The sequence below is a fragment of the Pelophylax lessonae genome (assembly GCF_965119305.1).
Source record: "Pelophylax lessonae genome assembly, chromosome: 2".
NCBI classification, from domain to species: Eukaryota; Metazoa; Chordata; class Amphibia; order Anura; family Ranidae; genus Pelophylax; species Pelophylax lessonae.
The window spans coordinates 650061932-650085938 of NC_138769.1; the positions used below are offsets into that span (position 1 = coordinate 650061932).

Below are 24007 nucleotides of genomic sequence, written 5' to 3' on the forward strand. Positions count from 1 at the left end.
TAGCAACGCCAAGATGTGAACTATGTAGTCTGTTTTGAAACAGCTTTGAAAAACCTGCTGTGTGTTTAGATTTACATTAGACAGTTGGCAGCCTCCTGGATCTGCTCTCTATAAAAAAGCCAAAGATTCCAATGCCTGTGTTGTGAACAGTAAAAATTACATTTCTCCACAATGCTTACAGATACAGAGATGGTTGAGGACTTGTAGCAAACTGCTTTTACTGACTGTTCAAAATATGTAAATAATTTAGTGTGTGATCTGGGTACAAGTTCATTTTAAGGCAGGTCAGCATATCAGGTCGTAGGAGGGTAGCAAAGACTATTGGCCTAGGGGGGTTGGAAGTATAAACGCAGCCCTGGAGCTGCCACTGATGTTAAATAGTTAGTCTGGTTGAAAAAAGTCCATCTATTTCAACCAACAAAAGGGAAAAAATGTATAAAATCCTATACCCACAGTTGATCCAGAGGAAGGCAAAAAACACAGCAAAGAATGATCCAATTTGCTCCAGCAGGGGAAAAAAATACTTCCCGATCCCCCTAGGGGCAATCGGATATTCCCTGGATCAAATTAACCTATAAATATTAGTATCCAGTTATATTATGTACATTTAGGAAAGAACCCAGGCCTTTTTTTGAAATAATCTACTGTGCTGAACAGAACATATTTGAACATATAGGTTCTGACCTAAACAATGCTCCTTTGGTCACTGGCTGAGACTCAACATACTTATTTAAGGTACCCTTACTCTTCAGTGGCAGTATGCTTTTCAGTAAAGGCCACTTGTAGTTTTCTCCAGGGGAGTGTGCAAGAAATTGACAAGGCAGAGGCACAACTTGTAGATGATTTTCACCCCATAACAGGAAGGGCATGACTAAAGGCATTCATGGCGCAACAATTGAAGTCACATTAGAATTCCAGGTACAGTATGTCCTTTTTTACTTAGTCACAATGGTTTAGCTTGGACCAATGTAGCTACACTATATTACCAAAACTATTGGGATGCCTGCCTTTACACGCACATGAACTTTAATGACATCCCAGTCTGTAGGGTTCAATATTGAGTTGGCCCACCCTTTGCAGCTATAACAGCTCCAACTCTTCTGGGAAAGCTGTCCACAGGGTTTAGCAGTGTGTCTATGAGAATGCTTGGCCATTCTTCTAGAAGCGCATTTGTGGGGTCAGGCACTGATGTGGACGAGAAGGCCTGGCTCTCAGTCTATGCTCTAATTCATCCCAAAGGTGTTCTATCAGTTTGAGGTGCAGGCCAGTCAAGTTCCTCCACCCCAAACTTGCTCACCCATGTCTTTATGGACATTGCTTTGTGCGCTGGTCCAAATAATTTGGTGGAGGGGGATTATGGTATGGGGTTATTTTTCAGGGGTTGGTCTTGGCCCCTTAGTTTTAGTGAAGGGAACTCTTAAGGTGTGAGCATACCAAGACATTTTGGACACTTTCATGCTCCGAACTTTGTGGGAACAGTTTGGGGATGGCCTCTTCCTGTTGCAACATGACAGCACACCAGTGCACAAAGCAAGGTCCATAAAGACATGGATGAGCGTGTTTCAGGTGGAGGAACTTGACTGGCCTTCACAGAGTCCTGACCCTTAACCCAATACAACACCTTTGGGATGAGTTAGAGTGGAGACTGTGAACCAGGTCTTCTCGCCCAACATCAGTGCCTCACCTCACGAATGCACTTCTTGAAGAACGGTCAAACATTCCCATAGATGCACTCCATAACCTTGTGGAGAGCCTTCCCAGAAGAGTTGAAGCTGTTATAGCTGCAAAGGGTGGGCCAAGTCAATATTGAAACCTACGGACTGAGACTGGGATGCCATTAAAGTTCATGTGTGTGTAAAGGTAGGCATCCCAATACCTTTGGTAATATAGTGTATATATATATATACTAGACATATGCCGGTTTTCGGTAATTCGATATATCGCGGTATTGCATAGCCACGGTATTGTTATTGTGACATTTTTAAAATACCGAGTTTATCTGCTCCTGGGTCTGACTTGTGAATTGATACATTTCAGTGAGCTGGATGACTCATTCACTCACACAGCTAACGCCTTTCAGCATTAAGTCTCCTAACTATAAACAAAAATGATTACATTGTATCTTTTCCTTCCCTCTGCCAGGGAGAAAGGAAGTTTAACCTCTTAAAGACTGGATCTTTTTCTGACACTTGTTGCTTGCAAGTTAAAATCAGTTTTTTTTTTGCTAGAAAAGTACTTAGAACCCCCAAACATTTTATATATTTTTTTAGCAGAGACCCTACAGAAAAAAATGGCGATTGTTGTAATATTTTATGTCACACTGTATTTGCGCAGCAGTCTTTCAAACGCAATTAATAGACTTTAATGAATAAAAAAAAAAAACGTAACAGTAAAGTTATCCCAATTTTTTTTTTGTTACACAGAGAATCGTGATCTTTATTCCAAGCTAAAAAATCGTGATTCTCATTTTGGCCAGAATCGTGCAGCTCTAATATATATCTATATATATATATATACATATATACATATACATATACATACACACACACACACACGCATAGCAGCCCACATTACATTATTATATAGCCATCAAGCAGTGTCTGGCCTACCTGGTGATGACTGGTCCTGGCGCTCTGATCCGATGGCCTGGTCTTTAAAGGGGCAAATCCTTGCGATCCAGAAGTGGTTAAACCTGCAGGAGGACCGGTGTTTTTATCTATTAATGACTTTACTATTGCTTTAGGCCTGGTTCACATGTATGCGGGTTGGTGGTTCACATGTATGCGGGTTGGCGGTTCACATGTATGCGGGTTGGCTGCCCACATTTGCACAGGCATAGCAGCCCATTGATTTGAACGGGCTGCTATGTCCTCATTTTCCGCAGAAAAAAGGTGCATGCAGCATTTTTTTAAAATTCAGTGGCCTTGAAATCCATCCTGCTTTTGCACCATGCGACTAACCTGCAGTTCCTGCTCTGGCAAGCTTTCTGCATTTTTTGTATACGTGGGCACGGCATTTAAAAACAGTTTGCGTGTGCAGCAACGGCAGGTAAGTCGCATGGTGCAAAAGAAGGATGGATTTCATGGCCACTGCATTTTTTTAAATTCTGCATGCACCTTTTTTCAGCTGAAAACGCAGGCATAGCAGCTCAAGCCCATTCACATCAATGGGCTGCTATGCCTGTGCAAATGTGGGCCCCCAACCCGCATACATGTGAACCAGGCCTAAAGCAATAGTAAAGTAATTTATAAACAACACCTCCTTCAGGTTTAACCACTTCTTGACCACAAGGATTTGCCCTCTTAATGACCAGGCCATCGGATCGGAGCCGAGCGCCAGGACCAGTTATCACCAGTTAGGCCAGACACTGCTTGATGACCTATTTTAGGCCTGGTTCACAGAGTCTGTACTGACTGACTATATAATAATGTGCATAAGTGAACCAAAGCCCCTAAATTCAGCAATGAAATTGAAGTGAGGTGGAAATTTAATAATAGAATACCGTGATAATACCGTATACCGTGGCAAAACCTTAATCAATTAATCGCAGCATGAAAATCTGATACCGTCACAAGCCTAATATATACAGTATATATACACACACACACCATACCTGTGGGATCCCCCTAGAAGCCGGAAAACACTGTAGTGACTTCCAATAGCTTCTGGGTCCTGTGCTGAACGGCTGCCGTGCTGCCTCTCCGTCTTATTCAATTTACACAATGAGTGACATTTTAGTGGGGGAAAGGCAAGTCTTATGGAGGCTGGTGGGTTTTTACCCATCAAATTTATTCCAAGTCAAGTTAAGAGATTATCAATATTTTAACTAATGTCAACTTGAGAAATCTGTACCTACCCAGTTCAAACTGTGCTGAGAGGTTTCCACACGTTTGCCGAATTTCCTCACTGCTCCAGCCCAGAGGATAGAGAGCACAACCAGATCCAATCAGCAGCCCTGTGTTAAAAAAACAAAACCATAATAAGTGTGTTTCTTATTATACTGTTAAATTGGGAAATAATAATTATGTTTGGATAAATTAAAGAACTTTGGATAAATTTACAGAAAATCCATAGTTGCAGTTGCTTTTGATCTCAAAGTACAGTATAAACGTAAATGTACGCCTAGTCACATGCAATACAATTTGACTGTACATGTTGTATTATCTACTGACAAATATAAATGTAAAAATACCTTGCAATTAAAATGTAAGAAAACCAGTTTTGGGGCCGGTTCACACCAGAACACGGGACGGGACAAGCGCGTCAAAAAGAATGGGCAGTGAAATAACACTGCAGGGGAGCACGCAGGAACGCGGATCACATGTTCCTGTATGGTTCTGGTGTTAACCGTCCCTGAAAGACAACACTGAAATGTGTGTGGACACTTTTTCAATCTGCCTATTTTTTGGTTACATCTAATCCTCCTTATCTCACATGGGATTGTAGGTCGCACATTCATACTTAACTAACAGACTAAAATATAGAATAAATAAAAACATACAACCAATTGGTGTTTAAAATGGCCACGGCACCTTTATTGGTTTAAAATTCCTCAAATTAAAATGTATTAAAAAAAACATAAATAATATTATTAAAATAAATGGATTTTTGTAAAATCTTACCGTAAAATCCTTTTCTCTTAGCTCATCGACAGACGTAGTCCTCGGTGATACACCACCTTCGGGTTATGTTACCTCCGCAGGAGCAGGACTAGACAGGAAATTAAAAAGCTCTGGCCACACCCTAGGGGCAGTCCCAGAGGGTATATCCTCTCTCTCTCTGCCTCAGCAAATCAGTTATGTGAAAAAGCAGTGCTTAGAGAATTTAACCCAACCCAACTCCAAAACAGAGGGGCGGGGACTACGTCTGTCGATGAGCTAAGAGAAAAGGATTTTACGGTAAGATTTTACAAAAATCCATTTTTCTCTAGCGCTCATCGACAGACGTAGTCCTCGGTGATACACTACCTTCGGGACGTCCCAGAGCAGTATCACAACTGAGGGGTGGGAAAATGAAAATCAAATCCCAATCTAGAAGGCCCAACCGGTGCCAACTAGAAGTTTACAATGCTCATCCTTAATGATGAGACTCAACAAAAAAAGGGGAAAACAAAAATTTTTTTTTTTTTTTTTTTTTTTCAAACAGAAAAAAACCCTCGAGGTAGACCACCGGTCTCCTCAAATTGCGGCCTGCAAAACCTTGCGGCCAAATGAGGCATCCGCCGATGCCGTCACATCAATTTTATAGAATTTTGTAAAGGTATGTACCGACGACCAGGTGGCCGCCTTACATACCTGGACCACTGACGCCTGATGGCGAAAGGCCCAGGAAGTACTGAGCGCTCGAGTGGAGTGCGCCCTAACAGGGAACGGAGGACTCTGACCCTTAATAGAATAAGCCTGTACCACCGTTTGTCTAATCCATTTGGCAATGGTCGCGGCAGATGCAGGCAAACCCTTTCTGGGGCCATCCGTGATCACAAAAAGTGAATCCGTCTTACGGAATGATTCCGTAGCTTTCAGGTATACCCTGATTGCCCGGACCACATCTAAGGAATGCAACGCATGTTCCCGATGATGCTTGGGCTGAGGACACAAGGAAGGTAGTACAATATCTTCATTCAGATGAAAATCTGAAACCACCTTGGGAAGAAAAGATGGCTTAGGATGAAGTACTACCTTATCCCTATGAATCACTAGGTATGGGGACTGGCATGATAATGCAGCCAGTTCTGACACCCTGCGAGCAGAAGTAATAGCCACCAAGAAGGCCACCTTCTGGGATAAAGTAAGCAAGGGAATCTCCCTGATGTTTTCAAAGGGAGGTTTCTGTAGAACCGACAAAACCAAATTAAGATCCCAGGGCGGTAAGGGCGCGCGGACTGGAGGAGCCAGGTGCCGCACCCCCTGGATGAAATTCCGCACCAAGGATTTGGTAGCTAAAGGCTTCTGAAAGAAGATTGCTAATGCTGAAACTTGACCCTTGATGGTGCTCAAGGCTAGCTTCTGCTCAACCCCTTGTTGCAAAAAGGCCAATATTCGAGACACCGAATAGGTACGTGGAGGAAATCCTAAAGATTCGCACCACGCAATATAAGTCTTCCATGTGTGATAATAGACTTTGCTGGAAGTCGCTTTCCTTGCTTTAATAAGGGTAGGAATGACTGAAGTAGACAAACCTCTGTCCTTCAGTACTTGGGTCTCAATGGCCAGGCCATTAAAACCAGCGACTGTAAAGCACGAAGGTAAATTGGTCCTTGAGACCACAGACACTCCCTGAGACGAAGTTCCCACGGAACGTCTGCGATTAACATGTCCAAGTCGGCCAGGCCGGCTTGAGGAGGCCAGCCTAGAATTTCTAGGACCACTGGCGCTGATTGGATCTGAACCAGGCGTCCCTAGAGCTATCTGGCCCCGACCATCCGAGAAAGTCTGGTCGTTTTCTGTTCCCACACATTTATCAGATACCTGATAGTTATCAGGAAAGGAGATCTTTTCTGGTTGAACCTCAGGGACCGAAGTCACCCGACTAGAGGCTACTTGGCCTATCTGGTCAACCAGATCCGATTCCTGTGAGGTATCGGGACTAATCTTGGGAAAAGGTAAAGGAAAAGATCTATTCAGGGAACGGTAACTACCGCTTCCTGTAGTACTTAAATGTTGGAAGGGAAGAATCGCACCGGTAGTGGTGGTTGATGCTCGATCTAATGTCCTGAATACCGGTGAAAACGTCCCCCCACCCTGAAACCGGGTGGGGGCGCACCTTCAGGCTGTGTACTCCTTTACTTCGGGTTTGGCTGGGTTGGTCCCCTGCTTGTCCGACCAGCCCTTCTTGAACCCTCCTGGAGGAATCTTGCCTTTCCCGCTAGTACCAGCCTGGCGTCCTTTATGGGCGGTAAAGAAAGGTCCTCGCTTGTTGCGAGGTCCCTTAGCTTTTGCAGCCTGTGGCAAAAAAGTGCTCTTGCCCCCAGTGGCATCCTTAATGATTTCATCTAGGTTGGCCCCAAATAGACGATTCCCCTGAAAAGGGAGATTGGTCAAGGTCTTTTTGGAACCTAGGTCAGCTGACCAGCATTTTAACCACAGCACACGTCTGAGGATCACTGCTAACTTAGATGCATGCCCTAATAGGGGAGTAGTGTCCAAGGCTGCGTCACAGATAAACCGTAGCCCTTGTATGATCTGTTCCATCAAATCAGATGTCTCCTGGGGAATATCTTTTCCCCTAAGATCTTGGCGTACCATTTTCGCCCATTCCGTAAGTGTCTGGGAAACTAGACCAATAACGATTACTGGTCTAAATGCTGACCCTATCAGAGAAAAGATAGTGCGGGACTCTGCTTCTATCTTTCGATCCACCGGATCCTTAAAGGACGAAGTGTCCTCCACTGGAATAACCGTGGCTTTATTCAGCCTGGAAATAGGCGGATCCACGATTGGTGGTACCGTCCATTTCTTAATGATGGATTCCTCAAACGGATAGCGTCTAGCAATACGCTTGGAAATAGTAAAGGTACGCTTAGAATGCTCCCATTCTCCTTTAATCTGATTACCAAAACATTTAGGTACAGGAAAAGCCTTCGCCGTCTTGATGGGCTTATTAGTACCAAAAGGCATCTCTGTTTCAGTTGCCTCTGCCGGTAAAGCCTCAAGTTTTAAGGTTTCTTGCACTGCCACAACTAGTGCGTCCACCAATGCTTCTTCCTGAATAATAGCAAGAGAAGAAGCGTCCTCCTCACTTTCTGAGGGGGCTTTACCTGGGATAGCAGCCCTTGCAGAGGAACCTGCAACTGCCGTGACCATCTCTGAATCTGAGTCAGAGGTGTCAGATAGTATAGGGGTAGGCGGGGGTCGCTTCCTTGACCCCCGTCCCTGACAGGCCGCCTCCACCCGAGCCACCATAGACTCCAAAATTGCTGTAAATGACTCTATACTCTGTGCACCGGCGGGTCCCGAGGCCCCCTCGAGGGAAACAGGTGGGGGAATATGTGTGGCAGGGTCCATGATAACTCCAGTTACTTCCTGGATAATATAATTCAAAGGTAAAGAAAAAAACTTTTTTTTTTTTTTTTTTTTCTGACCCCCAGCGCCACAAAAAGCCCCTTAGTGTTACCTGCTAGCTATCGATCGAGAGAGAGAGAGATAGACCCCCAGGCTTACCACCTGATGCTCAGAGTTAAACTGCAACAGCTTACAGCGCTGTCTTGACAAACAGGAAGTCTTTTGGCTGGCTGCCCAGGAAGAAAGGAGGCGGCTCCGCCCCTCTGCACGCCTACCGGCACCTCCCCCAAGCTCCACGAGGTGTAGGATCACCTCAAACATGGCCGCCCCCATGCTGGAGACACGAGGCTACGCCAAAATGGCGGCTCGTGCGATCCTGCAAGAAAAAATGGCGGCGGCCTGCTGAATGTCGGTGTGCTGCAGGGCACACAACACTGTCTCTGCCTGGGGATATGGCGTGGTTGCGGTATCGGCCCTGGCGGACCGCATGGCCGTTCGGGAGGCCTGCTAATAGCTGGAGATCTGATTTGGAAGGCAGTCTACATGTCCGTGGCTTCTGACTGGTAGGTAGCTTATACTTAACCCATAAGATTCCCAGAATGCCACAGATTACATCTTTTAAACATGTATACAATAGATTGTTAGCTCCCAAACCAAGCCTCCTGGCTTTTTGTACACAAAAAATCACACTCAAAGTAGGAGGATCTGTGACATGTTATAGGATAGAAAGGACTCTTTCTTACCATACAGAGAGGGGCCCGCGTTCACCACAAAACCCGTCAGGGAAAAAAGGGGGAACATACTACTCACCATACCGGAACCAGGCGGGCACCAACTCCTGACAGTACCCCTCTCCACCGGGGCGGGAGGGCTGTCGACCGATACGAACGCCGTGACTCATGGTCTTTGGCGTTTCAGCGAGATGTTTAACTCGCGGGTTTAGTCCTTTTAATGGGACTTTGTCGCGGCCGACCCAGCGCGGAGCTATGGCCTGCACGCGCTCGTAGGCTGAACTGGGGTGACCACCGGATCTCAACATCCAGCCCGTCGCCCAGTTCAGCTTTCTTGCTTGAAGATCTCACAGGAACACTGGAGAAAAAAAAAGCTGTCTAAAAAATCCTTTAAGAAAAAAATTCTTGCCAGGACCTAAGATCCCAGCAAGGTATCTAGGTCCTTACTCCTAACTAGACAGAAAATAACTGATTTGCTGAGGCAGAGAGAGAGAGGATATACCCTCTGGGACTGCCCCTAGGGTGTGGCCAGAGCTTTTTAATTTCCTGTCTAGTCCTGCTCCTGCGGAGGTAACATAACCCGAAGGTGGTGTATCACCGAGGACTACGTCTGTCGATGAGCGCTAGAGAAATATAAATATTAAAACATCAAAATCACTCAGTCATAGAACTTGAAATTCACTAAGCAGAGTCCCAAGGGTGACAAAACCACATAAATGGTGCCACGACAGGGTGGGAGGGAGGGAAGCTCGCCCAGCCGTACAGAGACAATTTTGAAATTGTGAAGAAATCCTGTTATAGCAGGGGCTTATATAGCCCGCCAGTACACGTGAGGGGATTCAAAAGCGTGTTTCCCACCTCCAGTCCCCGTGACAGGCCAGGATTCAAGAAATGTGTTTCCCGCCTCCAGTCCCCGTAACAGGCCACTTGAGGCCTTAAAGCTGTAAGCACCTAAAATTTATTTTTTTTATATAAAATTGGCAGCCACAATCCCATGTCGCGGGCACATAAGCGTGCCCACATGTCATTCAGGGGGCTGCGGAAATCCACTGTGATAGCCTGTGCTACATTCAGTCATTCGGTCTCTTCTGGGGGCTGTCTAAGTGATTGCTGAACTCAACATAAGAAGAATATTTTTTTCAATAAAAATATGCACATTATCTCACTGGACAAGAGAGAGAAGGGGCAAATGACATCACAATCACTGCCTTGTCCAATCAGAGAATGCCTTGTAGCCATTAAAAAAATTACAAGACGTTCCCTGAATGGTGGAGGTGCTCAGTGAGCGATCCCCTGTATTCAGTATACAGATGGCAAGTTGCTTAAACAGCACTCAGAAGAGACCAGCGCTGACTGAATGTAGCACAGGCTACCACAGTGCATTTCTGCATCCCCAGATCCCCCTCCGGATGTGGGATATGAAGAATTAGATGTACCCAAGCTGGACCAATGTAACATTTAAAAAATATATTTTTTTTCTGAACTTCTGAACATTTTTAAATCTAATAAATTGAACAATCACCGTAGCCTACAACCACATCTAGTTAAGGTCTAACATGACCCCACAAACACTCTCGATTTCTCTCTAAACTTAATACATTGTACTGGAAAGGGAGATGTTTCCCATGAATTCCCTATAACAAGAGACTTATTGGAGCTGGGGATTGTGAAGTGCTCGGATAGTGATAACTCTTTTAAAATAGTCCATATAAAATCAATACACTTTATTTGTACAAAACCTTTAAAACAAGAGAGGTACAGATCCCCAAAAAAATATATTATGTTCTATGCATTGACATACAGTACACAAATCCACATAGAGATAGATCCCATAGGGTTTAAGGATCAGCGCGTTTCGTCCGAGATGAGGGCTTCTTCAGGATACACGTTTAAAATATTTTTAGAGCTAATATCTTACAAAAAATGACAAAACGTGATATATGTTAGGTACACACACCCTACACTATCTTAGGTGTGCTACAATCCACAATAGATGTTACTGTAGGGGCCAAAAGAATCAGAAGGGTCACCAGCAAATGGATGCTATCAGGGGAGTGCAAGATCAAAGTAAAAACAAAGCGGAAGAAAGGGACGATATGTAAATTATTGAAGCCGTTCCTACGGGGGTCCCCAACATAGGCTGAAAAACTGCCAAAACCATAAGGGCCAGTCAATCCAAAGAAGAACGAGGTCTATCCTGGGCAGCAAAAAAGGTCAAACAACACCGCCCAGTGTGGGCCCCAGATGTCATACATTGTACAAGCAGACTAACATTTGAGGCAAGCTTTTGACAATTGTCCCAGATGATTTTTTTGTCTCTGGAAACGACACGTTTTTTCACACCACGATCCAGCAAGACAATACTGACACTGGTATTGACCTTTCAGCAACAAAGTGTCCCTGGCGGTACCACTGCTGTACGCGGCCCATTCAGGTGAATGAGCCACGCTGCATACATTCTGCAGCTGTATGCAATGCAGATGGTTACAGCGTAGTGGGTCAGCATTTTGAGAGTTAACGCAGGTGACAAGGGGGCGACCTCATTGCCTGTCTGGAAAGATTTCTGCAGTATAGCCACACATAGTTTGGTTGAAAAAAGAGACAAGTCCATCTAGTTCAATAAATAAAAAAAGGGGAAACCAAAACAAATTTTTTTTTACAATCTATTTACACAATCTCATACCCACAGTTGATCCAGAAAAAGAGAAAAAACCCCAGCAAAGCATGATGCACGTATGAACAAACCCTTACACACATCTACTTCAGTGCACAGCCAGGCTGGATGACACACTTTTTTCCTGGTGCACGAATTCAGCTTTCTGTGCTGGCAGGGGGTAAGGAGCCAACCTCACTGCTTATCAAACACCCTCTGGCAAGGGTTCTGAAGTATAGCCCCATGTATGAACAAGCCCTTACACACATCTACCTCACTGCACAGCCAGGTTGGTGACACACTTATTTCTTGGTGCACAAATCAAGCTTCCTGTGTTGCCTGCAGCCTGGTTATTGGACATTGAATCAGCATCACCCCCTGTCCAGTGTGCAGGGAGCTGACCGGGGAAGCAGGAAATCTGAATCAGAAGGACTAAAATTCTATCAATCTTTTGGCACATAGATTGTTTGTATTTAGGTGTTTGCTTGGAGTTGCACTTTAAAATGTTGGCAGTTATAATGCACAAATGCACAGGTTTATCATATCCATCCTTATGTATTATGCAGAAACTTGAGATAAATTTGCGCTTTGACAATTACAGAAACGCAAAATACATAGAACAACATTGACCTGTCTTTCAGATGCACTGGGAGAAGCAATACGACAGAGCCACCCAACAGACACAGATGGTAGTAATTACTCTTACATGAGTTTCTGCTGGATGAAGCCAGAAACTCGGGCCAAGAGACAAGCAGAAGCCCACAATCACTAATTTCCCAGAGCCAAGATGGAATACTTAAGATGCCCCGTACAACACTGAGAAATGTGCCATCCAAACAGCAGCATCTGTTCTGTGCCATCACCAGCACAATACAACTTGTGCACCCCACACGTAGAACGTGCTGGATCATGAGACAACCAGATCACAGCTTCAACGCCAGTCAAGTGAGACCGCCATCACCTAATGAACTGTTCAAGGCTCTGCTCCACCACGCACTAAACATCAAAGATAATTAAAAATAATTATGTCAGTAAGTGTGGGGCGCAGCAGAGGGTTGTGTACACACAAAGTAATTGCACCATGAGATAAGAAGTGAATTAAAGTAATCTCTCAATCTTTTTTCAAGATCCCAGGAGGAGTTAGTCAGTTTTTAGACCTTGTTTCTTTTTGCTGGATATAGAAGTGTGGCAGCTGTTTGCAACCTGTTCACCTTTCAGTTATGAACTTTAAAGTGGTTGTTCCTTTAAAGCATGAAAACATCATGGTGCTTGTGCTGTGCACTCTGAATCATCTAAAATACCTGGCTCATCCTGTCTGGTGCTGCCCTTCCTTCTGTAAACTGACCACGTTTCTCGTGGCTGCTGAGTCCTGACACCGTGGTCAGTTTACATGCCTCCGTCAGCCCGCTGTCTCCCCCCCCCCGCTTGTCAGCTAGTGTCAGTGCCCGCCCCTCCCCTCCTGCTGCTATCATAACTGTGTGATATTGCTACAATCCCCTGTGTTACAATAAATGATGTGCCAAGTGTATGTAATTTTTGAAATATATGACGCTTTACACATTTCATAGTGCCGCTCACGTGACTGCCCGCCGCTTTCCATCTTTCCTCCCCTCTTCTTGGCTGAAGTCAGCGGGGGATTCTCATCCTCTCCCACTGTAGTTATCAGATCGGGAGAGGAGAGCAGCGAGCAGTCATGTAAGCACTGATCTGAAATAAGGTATAGAGCTGCATATTTTTTAAAAAACACATACACTGGGCACATCATTTATTGTAATACAGGGGATTGTAGCAATATCACACAGTGGCATTACAACCACTTTAAGGCCTCATTCACACCATAAGGATGCGTCAGAGCGTGCCGTGTTCCTGTGTGCCGTGTTTTACACAACCTATTAACGCCAAAAGGTTGCCCAATGCATTGGAATGTGCAAAAGTACTGCAGACACCATTTTCTAAAATCACACTGCACCAAGCCACATGGTACCGTGGTACAATGCATTTTGGTGGCTACGAAGTACCTGCATTTGCTAGATGTGTGGAAGTGCCTTTAAGAATTAATGGCAACCATGTGCGTCTGCAGAAGGCAGCACATTTCCATGTGGTGTGGGAAAACAAATGTTTTTGGGTGCATTCCGCACCAAAAGTGGTGGCCTTAAAGCGATAGTAAACACCGCTTGGTCATTTGTACCTACAGGTAAGCTCATATTCTTTTGGAGATATTCATAATTTCTTCAGGTGGTGTCATCACCGGCGCATGTACACTGCGCTCTAAAGTGAGGGCACACTGAATGTGCCATCAACCCAGAGTACTGTAACGCGATCATGACTCATCGGGGATCGGCCATTCAAATGTCTGGCTCCTGCGAACCTGCAAGGAGGTCCGGGTGAAGATGGAAGCCCTGACAGTGGTGACATCGCGCCACTGGAGGGACACCTTTTCATAGGTAAGTCTGTCATAATGTGCTAGCATGCTTTGCATACTGTACTAGCTTTTTTGTAGATTTACTTGCACGGGGAATTTTTTTTTTTTTTAAGTGGCAGTAAAGACAAAACCTAACCAACTCTAAACCCACTCTCAGCCACATTCTAAGCCTAATCTATCTTGCTCCGTAAAGTAAAAAAACACTACTTCTGAAGCCGCTCTGGTCCTGACTTCAGCGTGGATTCTGTGTGCAGGAGAAAGCTGACAACGGCTGGGAAATGCCTGGAAGTGACATCACTTATAGGCGGACTATGGGGCTTCCATTGTCAGATGCCTCTCCTACACACTGAAGCCGCCTTTGACAGCTCAGCCTGGGACCAGATTGGAGCAGAACCGGTAAGTATAGTGATTTTTGTCTCTACAGGGCTAGATAGATTAGGCTTAGAATGGGGCTTAGAGTAGGTTTAGAGTTAATTAGGTTTTTTACTTCCACTTGAAAGACTTCACTCCTACTTTAAGCTGGAGTTTAGACATAAAAAAAAAGTTACTTTACCTACCTGTGATAAAGTTTGTCCCACGATGTGCAGGCTGCTGGATTCTGTGGAAATGTTCACTGCAGGGATGTCATGTCCCCTTCCTGCTGCTGAACCTAATGGGGATATCACCACCAATGGTTTCCTCTCAATTCCTGTTGTGTCTCTGGGATAAGGAAAGGGAAGCCTCCCTAGTGGGGCAAAAACAGCAAAAAGAAAAAAAAATCCTACAGGGATTTTAACCTTAATTTAATTTTTGGCGTTTGGTCGCGGGTGGAAGGCCTAGTCCACTGCCGGCAGCCTATAGATACTAAAAACAACTGCAGTTGGACTGGCCACTAATTTTTAGGGCAGTATGCATCCAGGAACGAACAACTGAAATGCAGACTGCCTGTGTCCCGGGCGTGCTTTCCTGGGCACATGCTGCTCTAAACGCTAGTACCCTCCAGCCACAGAAGCTTTTAGCCTCCCAGGTTGCCAACAGTGGGGTGGCTTATACGTTTTACATGCACGCTGGGCTAATTGCCCAGTGTGCATAGGGCCTTAGACAAACTTTAACGCTGACAGAAACTTGAATATCATATAGTCAGAACACTAACGGCACTTTTCCACTGCAAGTACCGGCTCGGCTCTACTCGGCCCTGCTTGGCCCGGTTTGCTTTTCCACTGCTGGTACCGCATGGTACGGTGTTGGAACGGTTCGGTACGGTTTGGTGTGGTTTGCTTTTCCACTAAAGTAGTACTAAAGTTAAGTGGGTGGGAGAACAATGATTCTCTGACCAATCAGTGGCTAGTAGTGACTGCATGCAAAGGATTGTGGGATATGGTACCGGTATGGTACCTCTTGGAACCACAATCGAGGTGGTACTGTTTTAGAGAGCCGTACCGTTCGGTTCCATGCAGTGGAAAAGCGCCGCCGTACCGTACCGAACCGTTCCTACACCGTACCATGCGGTACCAGCAGTGGAAATGCACAAAAGCGAGCCGAGCCGTTCGGTTCCATGCAGTAGAAAAGCACCATAACTCTGAATGTATAAACAAGTATCACTTATAGATCATTATGCTCCAATTTATCTACATAGCTTGGAAGTCTGGCTCAGAAGCAGGCCATCTAAAACAGTTGGACTGCAACATTTGCGTTTTGGCTTCTTGCTTCAAGAGGTGTTGATGAAAGTGTTTTCCTTTTCTTTTTCGGTAAACCCCAGCTCTGGTTTTACATTTATATATATCATGTCAGGGTTGCACCCTAAACTCCGAAAATAGCAGCTGTGGAGGCCTGAGCATCTATAGAACAGGTGTCCAAACAGCTAGTCAGCGGGGATCCACGGGGAATGGAGCTTCAATGCAGACATTTTCACCACGTAAAGGAATTTCCTAAATACTTGCTAAAAACCCTTGCAGACAATTTATGGTACTCTTCAAAGATTTAAAAGCACCTAACCTCCAAATGGTAACATTTTGTGGACCCTTTCCCATTCCTGGACCTACAAAGTATTGACTTTCAGGTGAGCTACATCAAGGCATTAATGCTGCAGACTAACCAAACTTCTTCTATTTTCTGCTGTAGTGCACGCTTAGTTTGATCTCGTAAAAAAGATAATAGCTCCAAATCAATAGATCAGGGACCTCGTTTGCGGTGTTACAGGTGGTTCATAAAGGAAGGAAACTACAGAGAAAATATGTCATAAGTTAAATATAGAAACGGATATTATTTGTTGTCAAGCCCGTTACTGTGAGATTAAAAACATCTTTCTATAACTAGGTCTCCAGGAAAATGTATACGCAGAGCTACAGTATATTGCTGTTCAAATATATCCCAGATAAGGCTGAATTATGTTTGTGGCTGATGGCACAAGAAAAAAGTATTCTGCTGTTATTGCCATTTATTAGAACCCAAAGGTATGACCCTGCCATACTGGCATAGCTTGTGCCCCATCGTTGGTGTTAGTGGAAGGAATTGTGCCCCATTATAGGTGTCAGTGGGAGGTATAGTGCCCCATCATTGATGTCCGTGGGAGTAATTTTGCCCCATTGTTCTAAACAAAGGGCCAGTTGAATGTTCTTTAGACTTCAAGAGGTGAAAAAGGTCCCAACATCAGTGGGAAAAATAATTCCCCATTGCTTCATTGGTGTCAGTGGGAGGAATTTGCCCTCATCGCTAATGTCAGTGGGAGGAATAGTGTCCCATCATTGGTATAAGTGGGAGGAATAGTGCCCCATCGTTGGTGTCAGTGAGAGGAATGGTGCCCCATCTTTGGTGTCAGTGGGAGGAATGGTGCCCCATCTTTGGTGTCAGTGGGAGGAATAATGCCCCATCATTGGTGTCATTGGGAAGAATTGTGCCTTCTCATTGGTATCATTGGGAAGAATTGTGCCCCATTATTGGTGTCATCTGAAATATTTGTGCCACTTCATTGGTGTCAGTGGGGAGTAGGGATGGGGTGTTTATGTCCCATTGTTGGTATCGGTGGATGACAGTGCACCAAGGGACGAATAAAAGCAAGTAAATGACCGCAGGTTGAGGACCCCTGGCATCTCTCAGCCTTTCTCAACTGTTTTCTGTAGCATTGAAGAACCCTTGAAATAATCTTCAGGTCTCAGGAATCCCCTACAAATAAATACTACATCTACAGCCCATGGCACACTATTGTGAACTCTATGGGAAATGCTTCCTTACATTGATGGTCAGTTGGAGAAGACCTCCTTTGTTCTGGTGGACAGTGGGAAGAATACTCCTTTTATTGGTGGTTAGCGAGAAGGATGCCTCCCTTACATTGGTGGTCAGTGGAAGGATGCTCCTTATATTGGTGGTTAGTGATAAGAATGCCTCCCTAGCATTGGTGGTCAGTGGGAATAATGCTCCTTATATTGGTGGATAGTAAAAGAATACCCTTTAAAGATAAAAATAGCTATAAAGATCATTGTGTTAGTGATTACTTATCAGAAAATGCTCAAGGAAGCCCTATCAATCTGTGGAAATCCTGTTTGAACAAGGCTTGCAGCAAAAAGATCAAAGAGATTCTCATAACGCTTTGAGTAAATCAATGAGTAGTTGCTGCTATGATACAAGGTGCCACAGTGCAGATGAGTTGAAGGGAATTTCCTGGGTAACAAAATAGTAGTAGCAACCCCTACACATCATCCAGTTAGTAAGTATAGCTTTATTTATACAAGTAAAGTGTTCCTGATTTTCTCAGTCTCCTGCTGTTATTTGGCATGAGGAGCGTTATGCTTCTTTTCACTTCCTCTGTCTCTTTAGCTCTTTTTGTGTGGTGCCTGTAGTTTACAAAGTTCAGTAACTCAAGCTGTGCTTGTTAATCATACATAAATGAGTCTGGTACAGTACTCATAGGATCTCTGCCGGGTCTTCCAAAATTTCTTGCAGGTCCTCGCTGGATCCCTGTCAGGGAATTTCCAGATTCCTAGCACCTCCACTATGTCCCAAACTTCCAGAGTTCCCAGTAGCAACAATGGGTGTGTCCTCAGACTTCAAATATATTTAAAGTAGAACTATAAGCAAAACTTTTATTTTGGATAGAGCAAGGGAGGGTTATAACCCCTGACAGATTTTTTTTTCACCATCTGTGTCCCATTGCGGACATTTGTTTTCACTTCCTGTCCCATTGCATTATTACATTATTGGGGACAACCCAAAATTTGGAGCTTTCTTTTACTTTCACTTTCAATTACAATGGTAAACAGGACAAATAGAGAGGATGAAGACCACAATAAAAACTGATAAACCTTCTAATCCCTTTGCACTCTATCCAACACAAAAAAAATGGTGTGGCCCCCCCCCCCAAAATCCATACCAGACCCTTATCTATGCATGCAGCCTGGCAGGTCAGGAAAGGGGGGGGTGAGCGAGCGCCCCCCCTTCTGAACCATACCCGGCCACATGCTCTCAACATGGGGGGGGGGTGCTTTGGGGCAGGGGGGCTCTGTTGATAGATCAAGGGTCTCTCAAGGGTTGTCGGAGTCTGCACCTGCCTCAAAGAACCCCCCCATGTTTAAGGGCATGTGGCCTGGTATGGTTCAGAGGGGGGCAGGGGGCGCTCGCTCACCACCCCTTTCCTGACCTGCCAAGCTGCATGCCCGGATAAGGGCCTGGTATGGATTGGGGGGGGGGGGCAAGACGTTTTTTTATTTTTTAACCGGCAATTTTGTTTTTATTCAGCTGTCAGCGGAGAAGCCCACAGACAGCTGATGACTCATGAGTTGCTAAGGACACCCCTGGTGGCTTCCCAGCCCTGCTCCTTAACAAAAAGCTTACACTGTGCCCTGATTGGGCAAAGATTTGCCCAATCAGGGCGCAGAATGCACTGTGCAGTGCATTGCAGGGTGTTTGGCGGGGCAAACATCCCGGCGAACACCCAGCAAATTCGGGTGTTCGGTGATTGGTCGAACAGGCAAATGCTTGGGCCGAAACGTTCGCCCAACCCTAGTCATTAATTAAATGGTAAATTGTTATACAAACAATGTATATGTACCACAAACAAATATAAAACATGTTATACACCAAAATAATAACTAAAATAGATCATATTATAATCTCTCTTTAAATGTAGTGCTTTTTCCTATATACTCAATGTGGCTTTATCTGAGTAATAGCAAGGCATATCTAGCCACCTTTTGTCGATAACTATTTCCCTTTGCTGCTGCAATCTTAAAGCAAACGATTCTTTGTTCACATTCTACTTTTTTTATCTGCTTATTAAGTGTAAAATTCTGCTCATGTATAATAAGAGGCGCCGCCTGTATGAAGATATGATGATAAGTATCCAAAGTAATAGATCTTCATTGAAATCATTATTACCATAATTTGTCTTTCCATGTGCTATTACACGGTACGCACAAACCAATATTTTTCTGCTCAGAAGAAAGGAAATCTTTGAAGAGCTCCCAGGAATAATTATTTTGACATTGTGGACAGAAATGCGTTGCTCTGCTGACAAAAATAAAATCGTATCTTCTTCCATGAACTAAAAAGAGTTTTCTTACAAGCAGACAATACAATTCTAGACAATCTTAGGTCTCCAAAGGATTTAAATCACCTGATCCTCAGAAACATTCTTCAGAGATTTAATACAAGGACTAGGTAACTCTGTCGGTGCTAGAGGCAGTTTTAACTCATCTCCCTCCCATCCCCCGTCTGTCAAGTAGGATTTTGATGTGAACAGCAAAAAGTCAGAAAAAAGTGCACGTAGCGAGAAATAATTATAATTTTTTCCCCATAAGGTTCTTTGAATGAATACAGAAGCAATACTACCTGAAGTGCAGAATTTGTAAAACAGTATACTACAAGGTCTCGTTTATACTTGAGGTTGGGGGAGGGGGAATGGTACAAACACAAGGTTGAGCTGTTTTTTAATTGCCCCCAATTACTCCCTCTAACCTCACACAGAGGTACAAAACATCACACAGAGGTACGCACATGCTTCTACACTAAAAAAATTATTCCAGCTGACGTGTCTGGCAGGCAGTGATGCCCACAATTTAGCCGCCAACCCTTAACTCCTCACCCTAAGCTGTGAGGGCTGCTGTACAGAGGTATACACATGCCCAGGCCATGATGATTTGCATTTCGACGTGGAAAAAATGATCTCCTCTTTCGCATTTAGAGGCTAGTACTGCCTACCGAATGTGATCCATTCAAGTGATTTGGGTGGCGCCACAACCAACTCGCTGCGGTGGTACAGACTTTTAGACATGATAACAAGTGGCGAGGAGGGGTCATGACACCTCCTTACCACCTGTCAAACACCTTCTAAAAAGTGATCTGGAGGGTGATGCATGTATAATGGCACTTTTCCACTGCAAGTACCGGCTCGGCTCCACTCGGCACTACTTAGCCCAGCTCGGCTCAGTTGGCTTTTCCACTGCGTGGTACGAGTCGGCACCTTTCAGCACTGTATAGGCTCTACTCGGCTCGGTTTGCTTTTCCACTGTTGTAGTACTTAGTACTAAGTGGGTGGGATTACAACGATTCACTGACCAATCAGTAGCTAGTAGTGATAAACAATCAATGCTGCATGCAAAGGATTGTGGGATATGGTATCAGTACGGCCTGCTTGGAACCCCAACCGAGGTGGTACTGTTTAAGTGAGCCATACCGACGACGTACCATGTAGTGGAAAAGCGCCGCTGTACCAAACCATACCGAACTGCTCTAGCCTGTACCATGTGGTACCATGCAGTGGAAAAGCGCCAAACCGATCCATACCATGCAGTGGAACAGCGCCATAAATGAGCCCTTAAGGTGAAATGAAAGCCAAAAGTAGCTTCTGCCCACATTAACCAATCCAATTCTGGCTGTCAGTTATCTACTGTGGATTCAGTGTTTAAGAAAGAAATCTGATTGGTTACAGAGGGCAACCACTTCGTCAATTTATGCAGCGCTTTACATATACATTGTACATTCACATCAGTCCCTGCCCTCAAGAAGCTTACAGTCTATGGTCCCTAACTCACATTCATACATACACATACTAGGGCCAACTTAGACAAGAGCCAATTAATCTACCAGCATGTCTTTGGAGTGTGGGAGGAAACTGGAGTACCTGGAGGAAACCCTCACAGGGACAGTGAGAACATGCAAACTCCATGCAAATAGTGCCATGGTTGGAATTTGAGCCAACGACCTTAGTGCTATTCTTTTTCACCACTCTCATGGAAAACTTTGGTGCTCCAGAGCCATGTTTCACAACTGTAATTAAATATGTGCTCCTTAAAAGACAAACTCCAGACAGATATAAGAGACACAAATTATGCAGGGCTTTCATCATTAAAGTGCATCTAAACCTAAAAACAAAAACTGAATACACTAGTATATAATATAAAACAAGAGTCGCGCTAAATGTGCAGAACTGTGAACTCATATAGAGAACTAAAGTCCATAAACCATGCGTAACACCAAAGGCTAAGACAGAGGGATAAGACCATCAATACAGTTCCAAAGAGATAACAAGTAGATGAAATGAAGTTCATATGGTCGTCCACCCAGGTGTATGTATATAAACACAGACAATCAGTGAAACCTCCACCACATGAAGCCTCTTACCAGAGGAAGGAAGGGTTAAAGCAGTAAGTAGTTATGGGACTACTACCACCCATATCCTGCAAGGCAGCTCCTAGAAAGTCCACCCGAACTTGTTCAAAAGAAGCGAACCATCTGGGATGAATTCCAAATCCACTGGAATGGGCTGGATCCACTTTTAGCAAAGTATGCATATAATACAAAACGGAAACAAGCCCATAGCGTGATAACGTTTAAAACATTTAATGAAAGATAAAAGACATGCACTCACCCTGAGGTGAACGTAATACAGCAAAAGTGTAAATAGATGACACCAAGGCACAGGGCGGGCAACTCCGATATTCGGGCGTGATAAGGAGTGTAGACTCAGCACCTCCCGAAGCTTTTCGTCCACCGACGTTGTCAAGGGGGTATGGAAAACACTCATCACGCCAATCAATATAAAGTAAATCTAGGAGGAAATGATATGGAACAGCTGGTACTTCCTGTCGTGACCACTCGGCAGGAAGTGATGTCAGCGTCACATGCCCAGGATTTGGCCAATGCAAAAGGCCAAGGAGCTGGGTCACTTCCTGTCGTGACCACTCGGCAGGAAGTGATGTCAGCGTCACATGCCCAGGATTCGGCCAATGCAAAAGGCCAAGGAGCTGGGTCACTTCCTGTCGTGACCACTCGGCAGGAAGTGATGTCAGCGTCACATGCCCAGGCTTCACATGCCCTGAATAACTAAAAGAGACCAAACGGCCTAATTCAGCAAATATAAAACAAAGATTAATAATAACACACCCGATAAACAGAATTGCCGCTGTGATTTGGTGTCCTCTGCACAATAATAAAAGAAATAAAATGTACAGGATCACATAAAACTTATATAAAACATTCACAATGACACAGTAATATAAAATTAAAAAATATGTAACCCCAACAGGGTCACTCCTAAAAGGAAAAAGGAAAAGGGAGAAACTAGCACAGGCAAGTCAGCAGAAGGAATGAATTTTTAAATATAAACTTTGAATTGAAGGGCTCATGAGACCGAGAATATAGTAAACAAATAGGGGACAATATGAACATTGACCCAATCAGCTATTGTTGATAAAGGCGTTCACGTCCCACTCTATATTGAGACCAAAGGGCCGATAGGCCTTAAGTAAATAAATCCACTTGGTCTCAAGTCTCGAGACCTCTCTTCCAGTGGCGTCACTAGGGGGGGGCCAGAGGGGGCCATGGCCCCACCAAAACTAGTCTGTGCCCCCCCATGTGCCCCCCCAATTTATGTGCACAACAAAAGTCATGGATTCTCATTCTGCGTCTCCGCGGATTGATGGGAAGCCAGGCAGCTGCAGGGAGAGAGAGTAGAGCTGTCAAAATGTAGCTCTGATGTCGGGGATGGGCGGAACTGATATGCAGGACCCGCCCTCTTTGTCAGACAGCCCATGCACATAGACAAACAGCGGAGGTTACATTGCTGGGGAGGAAGGAGACGGGGAGGGACTGATTGTAACTGCTGTATGTGGACACAGCAGTGTATAATTCAGGTTTATTATACATGCTGTGGGTACACATACAGTAGTTATAATCAGTCCCACCCCCTGTCACCTTCCTCCCCAGCCAGCAGGGATGGGGGGAGAGGTGGGCAGTGAAGGCACCTTGGACAGTGGCGTACCAACGGGGGCGGGCCGGGTGCCACGCACTAGGGGGTGTCAGCCGGTGTCCTGCCCAGCGTGTTCTGACAGATCCTATGTGCAGTGGCTGCTCCTTCAGTCTGCTGCTGCTGGCAGGCATCGGCGGTAATAAGGGGGCGGGGCCTCGGCGGGAAGAAGGGGGCGGAGCCTCGGCGGGAAGAAGGGGGCGGAGCCTCGGCGGGAAGAAGGGATGCAGCCTCGGCGGGACGGAGCATCGGCTGGGAGAAGGTGAGTGCCCAAGTACAAGTGTAAAGTGAATAGGGAGGTAATTGGCGCTGCCAGATGTAATTACACAGTTAAGTAAAGTGTAGGTGTCAGTGTGGGGGTGTCAGTGTAGGAGGGGTCAGTGTGGGGGTGTCAGTGTAGGAGGGGTCAGTGTGGGGGTGTCAGTGTAGGAGGGGTCAGTGTAGGGGGCTCAGTGTAGGTGTCAGTGTGGCGGGGTCAGAGTACGTGTCAGTGTGGGGGTGTCAGTGTGGCGGGGGTCAGTGTAGGAGGGGTCAGTGTGGGGGTGTCAGTGTAGGAGGGGTCAGTGTAGGTGTCAGTCAAGGGGGGTCAATGTAGGGGGGCTCAGTGTAGGAGGGGGGTCAGTGTAGGTGTCAATGAAGGGGGGGTCAGTGAAGGGGTCAGTGTAGGTGTCAATGAAGGGGGTCAGTGTAGGTGTCAGTGAAGGGGTCAGTGTAGGTGTCAATGAAGGGGGGTCAGTGTAGGTGTCAGTGAAGGGGTCAGTGTAGGTGTCAATGAAGGGGGGTCAGTGTAGGTGTCAGTGAAGGGGTCAGTGTAGGTGTCAATGAAGGGGGACAGTGTAGGTGTCAATGAAGGGGGGTCAGTGTAGGTGTCAGTGAAGGGGTCAGTGTAGGTGTCAATGAAGGGGGACAGTGTAGGTGTCAATGAAGGGGGGTCAGTGAAGGGGTCAATGAAGGGGGTCAGTGTAGGTGTCAATGAAGGGGGGT

General features: G+C 45.2%; 1 protein-coding gene across 1 annotated transcript in view; it reads right to left on the bottom strand.

Annotated features, from left to right (window-relative positions):
- LHFPL6 (LHFPL tetraspan subfamily member 6) overlaps positions 1–24007 on the bottom strand; it is a 270614-nt gene that overhangs the window by 14742 nt on the left and 231865 nt on the right. The window contains exon 3 of the mRNA XM_082244287.1: positions 3857–3955. Within this exon, the coding sequence (XP_082100413.1) occupies positions 3857–3955 (99 nt within the window). The remainder of the gene's footprint in view (positions 1–3856; positions 3956–24007) is intronic.